Source organism: Dermacentor silvarum, chromosome 8, assembly GCF_013339745.2.
Source record: "Dermacentor silvarum isolate Dsil-2018 chromosome 8, BIME_Dsil_1.4, whole genome shotgun sequence".
In the NCBI taxonomy this organism is placed as follows: domain Eukaryota; kingdom Metazoa; phylum Arthropoda; class Arachnida; order Ixodida; family Ixodidae; genus Dermacentor; species Dermacentor silvarum.
In genome coordinates, this window is record NC_051161.1 from 82,597,744 (window position 1) to 82,611,589 (window position 13,846).

At 46.8% G+C, this 13,846-nt stretch overlaps 1 protein-coding gene across 2 annotated transcripts in view; it reads left to right on the plus strand.

The window, feature by feature from the left end:
- The window catches only part of LOC125947789 (sulfotransferase ssu-1-like), a 69,239-nt gene extending 59,966 nt beyond the window's left edge, over window positions 1-9,273 (plus strand). For both annotated transcript variants that reach the window (XM_049673132.1, XM_049673131.1), the window contains one exon: window positions 7,199-9,273. In XM_049673132.1, the coding sequence (XP_049529089.1) occupies window positions 7,261-8,214 (954 nt within the window). In that variant the 5' untranslated portion in view covers window positions 7,199-7,260 and the 3' untranslated portion in view covers window positions 8,215-9,273. The remainder of the gene's footprint in view (window positions 1-7,198) is intronic.
- The last annotated feature ends 4,573 nt before the right edge of the window (window positions 9,274-13,846 follow it).

Here is a 13,846-nt window from a genome sequence, read left to right on the forward strand (position 1 = left end):
CATGATTTTTGCATGTAAATATGCGTCTATTTGACCGACAGACGTTGGTGTTGATTCAGTGCCGCGGAGTAGTATTTGCGTACATTAAACACCTCGCGATTCACCCCCAACGGGTCACTTCATGGTTGTACGTCCGAACTTTTCCCCGAGTTTTGTATGATTCAGAACTGCAAGAGACGCTTATTTTCTTACTCAACAGAGAAATTGAATTCTGTGTCGTCACCGCCTAAGCATAGTACTACTTTTATTGAAGTTCATCGGCAAAGGAAATGTTCCTTTCCTGGTGTTGTTGCGACGTATGAAGTTAGTCTAACGTACGAGGATAGCCTTCCGAGATTAGTCCAATATATCACTCAAGTTAACAGATTTCTTGAAACATAACATTCACAGCCCATGTCCTTTATCTTAAATATTCTCAGACTCAAACTATTATTAAATGTACAAAACAATGCCAGTGCTCAAACCTGAAAATGCGTAATTTTATTAGCGCAGCTCTTTACGGGCGGCGCAGTGACGCCTGTGCGATGTCACTAAAGGGTCTACCTAAAGGCGTGTTAAAGCTTCTAATGGTGCAGGAAATTTTGGCGCACCCGCCTCTGTCGCGTCCGCGTTAATCGGACCCGTGTACAGGCAAAACACCGTCCGTGAAGCCCAAGTGCAGCGCTAAGCCTTACTGTTGCAGCAGTCAGTGCCCCCCCTTCGGTCAAAACTGCAAGTTTTTTCAGCTATTTATTGACCCTACCAGGACCGCCATTCTCCGAGCCCAAGCAACAATGAAGCGCTGCCCTTTAATAGAGGACCAAAGCGTGAGCATCAGGCGCTGAGTAACCACAATAATGTGCGAAAGGTGTTCATGCGTTACAGCGCGCCGTCTCGCCCCCCTGCAGCGCGCACGTCTTGCGAGTTCAGTGTCGCTGCTGATGTCTTTAAAAGAAAACACGGATAGATGACCGACGAAGCTTTGGAAAAGCAACGTGTGAAGTGCTACAGAGGGCACACTGAGAGCGTCAGGCCAGCTAGCTCTTTTTACTGTATTTTTGCAATGCTAACGGAAGTGGCGAGGAAGGAACATAGAAGTAATTGATTACTTTTTATACTCGTATTTATACTATTGGGTGCGGGGACGGACATGTGGCCCCGCCATCTTACGAGAGCGCGTCGCTGACGTGGTTGGTATAAGAGATAACGCGACGCGCGCTTCATAGTTTTGGGCGCCGGCGCTCACACGTACTACTGTGCAGACGCCCTCCTCAAGATCTAACAAGAAAATTCCGGCACACAAATGTCATGCTGTCCTTGTATATCTTGAGAGTTGCACGATACTCTAATTATAGAGACAGTAATGACAGTGTAGGGTTATGAGTTTATTCAGTATAGTATGTAATTGCAAACTCGTGAGCACATTGGCTTCTCTTTTGTTGCACATGGCTTATGCCTCGTGATACATCTGCACACTTGATTAGCTGTGGACGTGCAAGAACCATCCGCACTTGAAAGGATGCTATCGATCTCAGGAATGGATGCAACTGGCTGACTTCACTGCACGATTTTAATTTTCATTTGTTTAATATGTTGTCTACTGTTTATAAAAACAAGGTGTTCGCCTGCTTTCCACATTGCTTCATGTGTTTTACATGGAGTAGAGAGAGAAGCAAGGAACGGCAGGGATGTTTACGGCGAAGTAGTTTCATAAAATACTGCAACACATTGAAGACTTATTGGTTTCTGTGCAGGAAACAAAGACACATCAGAAAAAAAAAGAGATAGAACTGTTTAAATGATGCGTATCGTGCACGAACGCTTCGAAAACAAATCGACAATGTCATGCATTCCTATATTCGAAACGTTAAATGTGCTATCTTGAAAATTTATTAGGATATAGTTTAATTTGCACATTCGCGTTGCGAGCTTTATAAGTAATCGCGTATCGCAGCGGAAGTAACAGAATCTTCTAGTGAGCCGCTTATTTCACAGGGAAAAATACGCGTGAAAGCCGACACAGACTGCAACAGACTGCGCATAGCGCGACGTTGAAACGTCGAGTACTATATGCTTACTATGAGGTACATATCCCCTCGACTCAACCTTTTGACCATTGTTGCCTATTCTTTTTTTTTTTTTTTTGCTCCGTCTGTAAAGCACACCGCGCTACAACTGCGACGTTTGCGTACATCGCGAGTAGCTTGTACGCAACAAACCAGAAAATTGGGACTACATCCGAAGGCCATGTCTTCTCATAAGGTACACCTCGTAGTATTTACCAACTCGCAGGGCGTGTGAATAAAGGAAAGGCATGCAAAAGTACGTACTGTCAGCAGCCGAAGCCAACATAAAAAAAAGAAAAGAAAAAAAAAGAGCGTCGCTTGATCAGGGGCGCTATAACGTAAAATGATTCCAGACTGTTTTCGTTCCAAACTCCTGACGTCAACTTTACGTAAACACCGACGCAAACATCGGGCGTTGACCCACATCGTTGTCTGAACAACCCAATCAAACACTCTCCAGGTTTATAAGGTTGTTCAGACATGCGACTACCGGTGTTGCACCCGCTGTTCTTCTTCATGGACGACAACCTCGAACCAGACTCGACATTGTGGGATTGCCTGACAAATGTTTCAGCACGGCCCCTTCAAAGACACTGCAGGAGTTGCGAGAGCGCATCAATAACAAGCAAATCAAGTCGAAGCGTTACACCGATGAAAAGCGCGGTGCCAAGGAACCCAACTTCGTCGTTGGTGACTACGTGCGGGTTAAATTACCTGCAGTTCATGGGAAGCTATCTCCACAGTTTTCTGCGCCCAAGAAAATTATTGAGAAGCGTGGACCCGCCTCTTACCTCTTGGAACATGGGCGTGTCAAACACTCTCCTGGTTTATAACTGTGGCTGCGAGGAGACAATCAAGCACCTCCTCTGTGACTGTCCCCGCTACAATGTGGCAAGAAAAGTGCTCGCGACTGCGCTTGAAAAACTGGACAATCGCGCCTTCACACAGGAAAAAGTTTTAGGACACTGGTCTAGACGGGCTTCGGCACTAAAGGCCTTAAGGGCTCTGCTGAAGTTCTTAAGGGCTTGTGAATTGTGCGACCGGCTTTGAACGTTGTAGCGCGTAGGGTCGCGTTATTGCGCGAATTTTCTTACTTCAATATTTTTTGTTTCTTCTATAACCGTTTAGTCCCTTTACCCCTTTCCCCAGTACAGGGTAGCAAGCCGGTATTTACACTGGCTAACCTCCTTGTCTTTCTTTTCCTTTCTTTCTCTCTCTCTCTCTCCTGGTTTATAGGAGGTCACCTTTGTTCGCTTTCAAAACCAAATAACATTGCCTACACTCAGCGGTTTTTCTTATCTAATTGGCTGACAAGAAGCGAGGAGCACGCTCTAGTGGAGAGGGTTTCGATGGGGCCGAGCCAGCACAGTGAAAATAGATAACTGCATGAAGAGGGTGGTGCCGGCTTCTCCGATTGGTCTGCTTCGCCTTACTTAGCTTGCGGTGGCTGGTCGAAAATCACGGCGGCGTGCAACGGAAGGTTAATAATGCCGCTAAAACGGATCCTCAGCAAGGAAGAGTTGGCAGAGCGATGTCGTATGCATGCTGAAATGGCTCAATAACGTTTTACTGCCACACAAATAGGTTTATCATGCGCAAATAAATACATGCTCACCGGCAGGTGCGAGTAGCGAGGGCCTGAGCGATCGGCGGGCAGCCATCTTCTATTCCTTCCGGAAAGGGGCAGTATGTGGCTATTCAGAAAATTTTTCAGTTTTGTTCGGCATATTAATGCATTTTTTTCGGGTACACGTCACTTTGACGTGGTGAGTTCTCGTGGTTTTGTCAGGTCGCGTGACAGACAGGTGAAGTGGGCGTAGCCAGAAAACATTGGACCAATAGCAGGGCTAATGGTGAAAAGGCGTCGAATCAGGAATGATTATTTTTCTTTTGTGCGGTTTAATCATGCATAATCAGTGTGTACACGTTATATCAGATGGGGAGCTATCGCGGTTTTCGCGATGTCGCGTGACAGACAGGCGAAGTGGGGAGTTGCCCGAAAACTTTTTGGCCAATCGTGGAGGCTGATTGCAGAAATTGGAATCAAAACAGTTTGTAATCATTTTACGTTATAGCGCCCCAGCAACGTATCGTGTCAACAAACGCATAGAAATCACACAACCGAATCTGACTTAGCAGTTTTGATCTGCTTGTTCGCGTGTCAGTGCTGATGGTACGTACCACTCGAGCAATCCATGGCTCCACTGAATTAATAGCACTGTTCAGGGCATGTTGAGCGACATCGATTTCCGGTGCATTCGACCGAAATGGCAGTTCAGGTGTGATGAAAATCGCATCCTGTGAAACAGCCTTAACACGGCAGCTGACCCACGGGGTCCCTCCCACTACTAAGCTCCGGCTGCAGTGCCTCTCATTCCAGTGGTGGCGATCGCCACGTCTGCGGTGTGTGGGTGTCTGTGGATGTGTGTGTGCGTGCGTGCGTGCGCGCGCGCCTGTGTCTGTATGTCTGCCTACAGCTGCCACCGAACCCTTTGGCTCTCGAGAAACGCATTCGCGGTCTTCAAACGAAACAGTCGAACATGTACCGCATATATTCTTAGCAACACCTCCTAAAAACTTAAAGGCCGCTCTCCGACGGTGGCGTCACCAACGTAGTCCGACGCCTCTCGCACGGCCGCTCGATGAAAACACGTTTCCATCGAGCGGCCATGCTTCTTACAGCTAGCGCTCTTCTTTCACGTGTTGTCTACTATTCGTCTATGTTTCTTGCTCTACGATTCGTCATGATGTCGAGTCAAGAAGCCCAAACAGTCACAATTACTGCAGCTGGCCACATACCGTGGTGGCTTCCTTCTTTGAGCCGCAAGCGACCATGCCCTGTTTGCCTGCTCCTTCTTTCTTGTCTATGTGCATAGTTACCAGTCACGACGTCCCGTTGTTGAAGAATACCGTTGTACAGACCAGACTAGTATTTGTTACAATTCTAACAGGACTAGCTGTAAGTATACAACTAATCGTGGCCATGGGTACTTCAGCTGTCGGCCCTCGACAGTTAGAGGCAGAATTTTTGTTTGTTGCTTAGGAAGTTAGTATAGGTATCAGGCTCGATGGCATCTGAAAATGGATCGCGAGTGGGGTCTTGCTCCTGATGGACATTTTTGAAGGCCAAGCACATACCTGCGTAAACATGGAAAGGACTCTCAAGGAAGCTCAATCTTGGAAACGTTAGAGTTCAAGGAATTTCCATCTAGTACGCAAAATCTCATTCATGTACCTTTATTAGTTTTCCCAATAATGCGGCCGAAATTAAGCAATATTTAGAATTCTGGTTTTACTTTTGCCCATGTTTGCGGGAAGGTACTAAAGCTACGAAGCTGCGGTTTAAAACTAATGAAGGTACATGACTGAAATTTTTCGTCCTAAATGGACATTCCTTTACCTCTCATTTTTTCCAAAATTTAGCTTCCTTGAGCGTGTAGTTATCGGGCTGTGTACAAAAGAAGTTTGCGATATTTGGCAATCTTCAAAAGCAAATTATTCAAAAAGTAAAAATTCAAAATTATTTTTCTGCGTCTAGGAAACAGATAAATATGTGTTAAAGCTACAGTGCAAGCCGCAATGCAGTACATGTGGTAGTTTCTCCTAAATATGGTCACAACTGAGACACAGTTCGCAAAAAACCATGTATCTCATGCTTGTTCTTGAACATTTCGTTATAAATCACATTAATCAATTTCTCTATATTATATATAGTTGGAATCTACAAGAATTAAGCTTTGTTATGGTACATACGACAACTTTATATCCTAAGTAGAAGAGCCGGCACGGTTGCTCCAAAAGTACTGAAAACGGAGGGCTCGTACCGCCGGAGTGGGACCGCCACCTTAAACAGTTCACTCTTTATTGGTCGAACTTGTGCTGTTCGTGCCCAGAAGAACAAGTAACACTATGAGCACCACGAAGCAGCGAACAGATTCCTCGATCGTCGAAATTTTATCTACGGGTAAAGTGCCTCAGCTGTTTATACATGTCTCATCGTACATTCCTGCTTAATCAATGGTGCTCGCGTGCGTTCTAGAATGTGCATCACAATTCGCGTAGTGCACGCAATCTGACTACGGCAGGTTTCCTCGTCACAGAACCGGTGACAACCGAGTTCCGAAACACGAAGGCGCGTCTTGCACCGAGCAGTAACTTAACACTCTTTAGCCGGTGAAAAATGGTCACTGTAAAAAGATAAACAATTATGCGTGTGAGCTTTCTAAAGAGCGATAAACAGCAATAAACGTTCTGTCCTAGTTGTCCTCAATGCGCACCAACACCAAACTTTAAGTGGGAACTGTGTGCTGTTTGACTTCTGTGAACACATAATTGCAATGCATTTGCTCATGTGCCAAATGCGAGCAATCGTTGCAGCGTATCCGAATTTTATGTTAAAAAGTGTGTGGGCGTATTGATTATTACATCAGTGCAACTTAGCAGACGCCGTCAACGTTACGCGAGGCTATTGTGGGTTATTGCCGACGCATATGATGAACTCAATCCTGCTGGATGTCGCCGTGTTTCCCCGTTGATAGGCACCAAGCAATAATGATCACCTTGTTTTTATTGGCCGCATTTAGCCAAGGGAGAGTAAACCAGTCAGTTTACGAAGCCGGCAATTCCCCGTGGGTGTTTTAGAGAAATGCATGTAGAGATGACGTCACACTGCTTCCGTGGCCATCACGTTACGCGGTTGAAGTGCGTCAAAGGTCAGGCAGCTTGTTGCAGGCCCGTTCGTAGCGCTCCTTTTGTTTTGAGCCTACTTGAGGCTGTATTTTCTTAAAATCGTCGTCATGTCCCGTGCTTTAGTGAGCGGTTGTGAAAACTCATACTGGCGATAACCAGTAATTGACCACTCCTTTTAATAGGGCCACCTAAGGCTTATCACCACACGTAATGCGCTGAAGGCTTACCGCTCCGACGAAAAAAATAAAAAAGAAACGCTGAGAGTTCCTTCCTTCGTTAAGGCAAGCAGCGCAAAACATAATACGACACAACAGAAGACGGACACAGCTCTGTGCCCGTCTTTCTTTCTGTCGTTTTATGTTTTGCGCTGCTTGCCTAAAGAATAGAAGACCAACTGGCCCAGTACACCATCATTTTCAGATAGTTCTCACCTTCCAAAACGTCGCTTTGTGTTTTCTTTGCAGGTGCAACGCCCTCGCACTTGTTGTCCCCTCAAGAGCCAGGAAAGATCAACATAGCGTCCGCAATGGCTGTGGACGTGAGGTATCCGCGAGGTCCCTTGTACAGAGACATAGACGGTTTCAGGCTGAACGCCTACGTGTCGGTAGATCTGTATCGTTCAGCGCTAGGGTACAAGCCGCGAGCGGACGACGTCTTCATCGCCACGTTTCCCAAAAGTGGGACGACATGGATGCAACAGATGGGCTACCTCATTCTTCACGATGGATCGCCTGCTCCTGACGGAATGGACTTCTTCAAGACCATGCCCTTCTTAGAGCTGTTCGGTGCCGAAGATGTGGCAAAGATGAAGCGACCAGGTTTTATCAAGACACACCTACCCTATAACCTGGTACCGAAGAGTCCCTCCGCGAAGTATGTGTACCTCTGCAGGAACCCAAAGGACGTCTGTGTATCGTTCTTTTACCACACCAAAGGTTTCGTGGCGTACGACTTCGCGGACGGCAAACTCGAAGACTTCTTCGATGTTTTCTTGCAAGGCGCGACCGATTTCGGCGACTACTTCGATCATGTGCTCTCCTGGTACGCTCACCGCAATGATCCCAACGTGCTGTTGATGCACTACGAGGACATCAAGACTGACCCCAAGAACCATGTGCTAAAGCTCGCCGCTTTTCTAGGCGACGAGTACCACCGGAAACTTGTCGAACACCCGGAGGCACTGGACCAAGTAATCAAGTACAGCGGAGTAGATTTTATGAGATCCGAAACGGGTGCCCACATAAAGACATTCCTCACCAGGCCACTGGACAAAAACAAAGACGTGTGTCCTGGTCTGAAGCACTATCATGATGCCGCGATGAAATATCCCAAAACAGTGGGTTTTATCCGCAAGGGTGTGGTAGGAGACTGGAAGGACCACTTCACGCCTGAAATGAACACGAAAATGGAAGCAAAGATCTATCAGAGGTTTGCCGGCACAGACATTATTGACGTCTGGAAGAGGCACGGTATCCTATGAACGAGCTCCTCACAAGGGCAGGAAAAATCAGTATAGCATCCGCGATGGCTGTGGACGTGAGATGTCCCCGAGGAATCCTGTACAGAGATAGTCGGTTTCATGCAAACCGCCTACGTGTCGTATTTCGAAGCCAAAGTTCTGACTGTGCACACCCACTAGCTCCCGTCAGTGCTTCTTTAATGCTGAATAGTTTCATGATATCCAGGTGCTTGCAGCTGCGTAAACGATGAGAATCGTAATCGACATTGTCACTGCTCGTCAACACGTGTGATCTGCATGTTTTCTTTAGCCTTGTTATATTATTAGACAAACAGTTAAATACAATAAACATTGAGACTCGTACGGCCACGACCAACCTACAAAAAAAATACTTGTTTATCGCTGTTACCTTCCGAAAACACGAACGCTATACAGAGTGTTTCAGAAACCGCGTTCAAAATTCGTTTAAGAAAGGGGAAGTTGCCATAATTAAGCGTTTCCCTCAGGATTCACTTGAGAACAGTGGCACGCCTTTTAAAATGTCTGAATTTAGTAATCAAAGAAGTGATAAATGAATTAGACTAACTAACTTGTTTTTTTACACGGAAGCGTCCGATGTGAGCGTAAGGACGTTGGCTACGCGTGCTCATTCGATGGTGAGGCGTTAACTGTAAACAGACATGGCTGACTGCTAAGGCCGTGGCAGTTGGGCTCTGCAACAGTTACGTTTACTTTTTCTGTATGAAACTGGCCAATAATCGTTACGCTGCAGAAATTAACCGTGTTAGCTTTTTGCGTGCCTAGAAGCAGTTGTGAGCTCCTCGGATGACAGCCTTCAGTTCTTGCGTTAGGATCAATCGTTTGACTTTTTCAGTTAAAATGGCAATTCGTGAAGTGTTTATATATACTCCCCTAAATACTATTTCGAGTCATTTTAGGATGTACTACGCCTCTGTGGTAAAATACATCGCGATAAAATTCTTCAATTATTGTATCTTACACATTTTTATGCAATTTTTTTAAATGACATTTTCTGAAACACCCGGTATAATCTTCCTCAACTGTGCCTAACTTCAGAAGTCAATAAGTACTCACCGTGGTTGCTTAGTGGCTATGGTGTTGGGCTGCTGAGCACGTGGTCGCACAATTGAATCCCGACCACGGCGGCCGCATTTCGATGGGGGCGAAATGCGATGACACCCCGTTTACTTAGATTTAGGTGCACGTTAAAGAACCCAAGGTGGTCCAAATTATTCCGGAGTCACCCACTACGGAGTGCCTCACAATCAAATCGTGGTTTTGGCACGTAAAACCCCATAAGTTAGAAGTCGATAAATTCATAAGTAAATCTGTAATGTTGTTCCACTCCAATCACGCCACCAGTGAAGTGGAACAGCACTACAGGGATAAAATGAATTCGAACGGAACCGCCATCAACAAAGATGCTGCATGTGACTGACTTGGTCGTCACATGCGTGCTGACTTGGTCGTCACATGCGTGCTGACTTGGTCGGAGCGCCAGAGCAATATGTGGCGCTGCTTTCGCGTTATTGTGTTCGTTACCGAAAAACAAAAATGTACCACTAATTGTGGGTCTTCGGCGAGCGTCAAAACCGTACGGAGCTATAGCTTGGCGTGATACTTGAATAGCCATTATATAATGTTAATTTAAATCACGCCGAACTCTGGAACTCGGTTGCTTCTTGGATGACATTTCTGAATGGCATCTTTGTAGTTTCTTGATAATTAACAGTATGCTGAACTTTCTTAACCGTAGCGCATTTCTCGTCTATGTCATCACCATCCCTCATTACATCTATACGTCCCCGTTCCCCCTACTCCTTTGCAGAGCATAGCAGGCGAGAGTGCGCTAACTCAGGCCGATCTCTCTGCCTTCCTTCAAATAAATAAAGTCACTAATTATCTAGCGTAGTACGTTACCGCGAGACGTGTTGTGCGCACGCGCGCCTCATATAAATCGGATCACTACCGCTGTGGTACAGCGGCGGACAACGCCGCGGCTACCGTGATGGCGTAACATGAAAGCGCCAAGGTCACCCACTCCGATTCAAATTCGTCCTTGATACTCACTCGCTGTGATGACACCAATAAATTAATTGTAGCCTCATCCATTGTTTAGTCCAATGTTACACAGAGCGCAAATTATTAACGATGTTCGGTCGTTATTATTGAGATTAGCGGCTCGTTTTGATGCTGTTATAGGCCTACGGACAGACGCAGCCCACTTTTTGCGGCTAGCGAGAACAGCTTCGCCGTTAAAATTTGGAGGATGCTTCAGCCTGGGGGGGTCTTTAAGAGTGGAACGCGATAACATTCAAAGATCATTGGCGCATTTACTTGTGTCAGGCTTCCCGGCAACTGCAGCTTTCTTTTTTCTCCAACTTTACCTGACTTCGCCCCCGCATGCAGCTGCCGTAGAGTAACTGTATATGCTCCCTACAGGAGCTGGCTTCCTGCGGGAGCCATATATAGTAACTCTAGGCTGCCAAGGAGGCGAGCGTTATCTGGATGGTATTTTTGCAAGTTAAAAACCACGGCGCGCCGCTGTATAAGTACTAGAAATGCTGGAAAAGGGGCTTGTGTTTTAGTTACTACATAGCAGCATTATGTTTTCTCGTATAATCAAATTACAATCCGACGCTATCATGCCTGTAGGTTGTGGTTACGTCGTACTTTACGATTTTTTCTGACGTATATTTTACGTTGAGAAACCCAATTAGTTCACTAACGCCTCTGCGCCATGCGGAGGGCCTATGTGGTCGGGGTGGTTCGGGATGATTCTTTTTTTGCCCGTCAATAATCAGCGCCTAATCCCGTCGTTGTCTAGGCGGGCGCTGGTGAAAGCGCTTACGTCGACGCCGGATTTTCTGCGACACCGGGCCCTTTACGCTGTCGCGTTGAAGGTTCGGAGGAAAGTAAGGTATAAGTAATCGATTACTATTGTGTAATTCCTCAATCACTTTCGTGGGGCAGTAATTGGTAACTGTGATCAACTACGTTTTTTTGCGTGAAGTAATGGTAATTGTAATCGGTTATATTTTGTGTGACGTGCACAAGTAAGAAAAAGAGTCACTCTTACCACAATAAGAGGCTTCGTAAGCCAAAAAAGAACGCAAACATGAAAGGCGGCTGGCGACCTCACCTTGAAGTTCCCGCCCCTGCTCACCATGACGTCATGTGCAATAATGACGTTTGTTGGGGCCTATAGTTTATTATTTTACGAGTAAAGGCTGACTGCATTGTTTTTTTAAAGGAGCCAAAGGCTGAACTTGGCAAGTATCCAGAGTATTTACTGAGCAACAACGGCCCGTATACGAATTAACAATTTGAAATCCGTGACGTCATACTAATTGTACTGGCGCCGGGACGTCAGCACGAAATTCATAAAATGAAAGTTCGTCTTCATTTTCTCTTCTAGTAAAGTATCCATTACCTCTAAATTAAAGAAGCTATAGTCTTGAAAGAATACCTTATTAGTCTAAGCTGATTTTGTCTTTTTTATTTAGTGGTCCTTTAAGGGGGCCATGAACCACTTTTTATCGAAGTGGAGAAATGCATTTCAAGTGAAAATAGGCTATTTCAGAAATACTTTGCCGCAAAAAGTACTTCAATGCGTTCAGACGAAGCGGAGTTATGGGCAATCAAACACGGCGTCCGCTGTGCTCCCGCTCTTTATTCAATGCCTTACACTGCGAAGGCTATGGCGGAGTGGGGCGTGGTCACAAAGCTCCACCTTCTAAATGTCACCGTGGTGCACAGTTCAAATTTCATTTTGTATATTGACATAGACGCCAGGACTTCCGATTTCCGTGCCTACGATGCGCTAAACGTAAGCCAAAGGCGGTTGGCCTCGGAGAGCCTGCCGTGCGCTTAGCCAGTGGACTCGTGGAGGCACCCCGCGGCGGCCGCGGTATCTACGCTACGTAGCCGACCGCAGCTACCAATAGCAGCCGTGTATGGTAATCCACTTTATTACGAAATAAAATGTCCATGAAAGAGTGAGGCTTCTGTTAAAAAGAGAGCGTTTGAGCGAAAGCTGACTTCGCGCTCCGCTTGCGAGCTCCACGCACCGCGTACGACAGCAAAACTTGGCTAAGATGTTCACAGGAGCGTATGCTATCCGCGGACTATGTTATTTCACGAAGCCCGAGGGATGTTTCAGGACCCCTCTAAGATTGAAAATGACTGGCGACGCCTTGTTTTAGAAGACGTGGAGTGCCTCTCAGGAGCGAGGTTTACCAGCTTTTATAGAAGTGGTGAGTGATTTGGAATTATCCGGTAAGTGGTAACGTATAATAGGAAACTTATCTCAAAGCGTGGTGTTGGAGGAGTGGCGGACAGGCGCGGCGTCGTGCTCTGGATGGTTCTAAACCTGTGGGTTCGCATCCTGTTCCACCTTGTTGTGCGCGTCCTTTTGTTCACCCCTCTCGCGCCAAGCTCGTGAATGAAGACGCACTGAACGACATACTTAAACATTTAATGATGATTAAGCTTTCCTGAAAGACGGGGCACAGAGGGAGCAATCACCGGAAAGTCTCGCAGCGCTATATCCGCCCTCCAGCCAACAACATCCTTCGTTTGCCTTTCCCACTTCATGGTCAATAGCCTAGTTTGCTCTTGTTACGTCTCAAAACAGCAATGGCATTCTTTGTGTGCTTGCCAGGAATCGGCCCCTTCAACAGCGCCCGCCTAGACAATGACGTGATTCGGCGCGGATTATTGACGGGCAAACAAAGAAGCTCCCTTCCAGGTGACAACAACTGCCGCATTCTGTGGAAGCGGTAATGACCGTCAAGTCCAGGCTTCTCAAATCGCTACAAGCTGACCATCACGGAGAGCCCACGTAAGGGGTCAACGTCGACAACGTCCGTGGTAACAGCGTCGACTTCAGATTCTCAGTTGTCTCATGGTTGTGTCGCATGAGGGGGCGATTGCGCAACATCAGAGGTAGAGTCCAGCAAGTTGGTATGACATCATGGGCGGAGGGCTGCGAACACTTCGACCCTTCTGGTTGGCTGAGACAGAGTAATCGTATTCCCTCGACTAGTGACCTAGGGAAAACGACGGCTTAAAAAGCGCATCTATATGGTGCAGTGTAGAGCGTGCTGACATGATAGTGGGATCAGGCATGTATATGCTCCGACATGGATTGGGCTCCTATATCCATGGAGGAAGTTGTGAGTTGTAAATATGTCAAATAAACCGATGCGTTTTTTTTTCAACCTCCCGACCTCAACTCCTCACCAACAAGCAACACACAGCGATGGAGACGGACGACGGCGTGGGTCCGCTTAGTCAGCTTAGTGCGACGCCCCGGTACAGCGCAGGCCCTTTACCATGTTTTAGGCACTCCAGCGGCGCAGGCAAGCGACCTGTGTGACGCCCGAGTCCGAACCACAAACGCCAGAACCGAATCACAACACCCTGGAAACACGGTCTAGCGTCGTTGTGTAGAGAGTCGACGCGTGCAGAGTCAGCTCATCTCGAGGTACACTCGATATAGTGTTACGACAGTAAGCACGGGAGCTCGTGGTACTCGATACAGGCAGAGCACTCTGGCGAGCGGATAGTGCACTCTCGTGGTTTATAGGTTTAGCGGACGCACTCCCTAATCACGCGCGCGCGTCGTCCC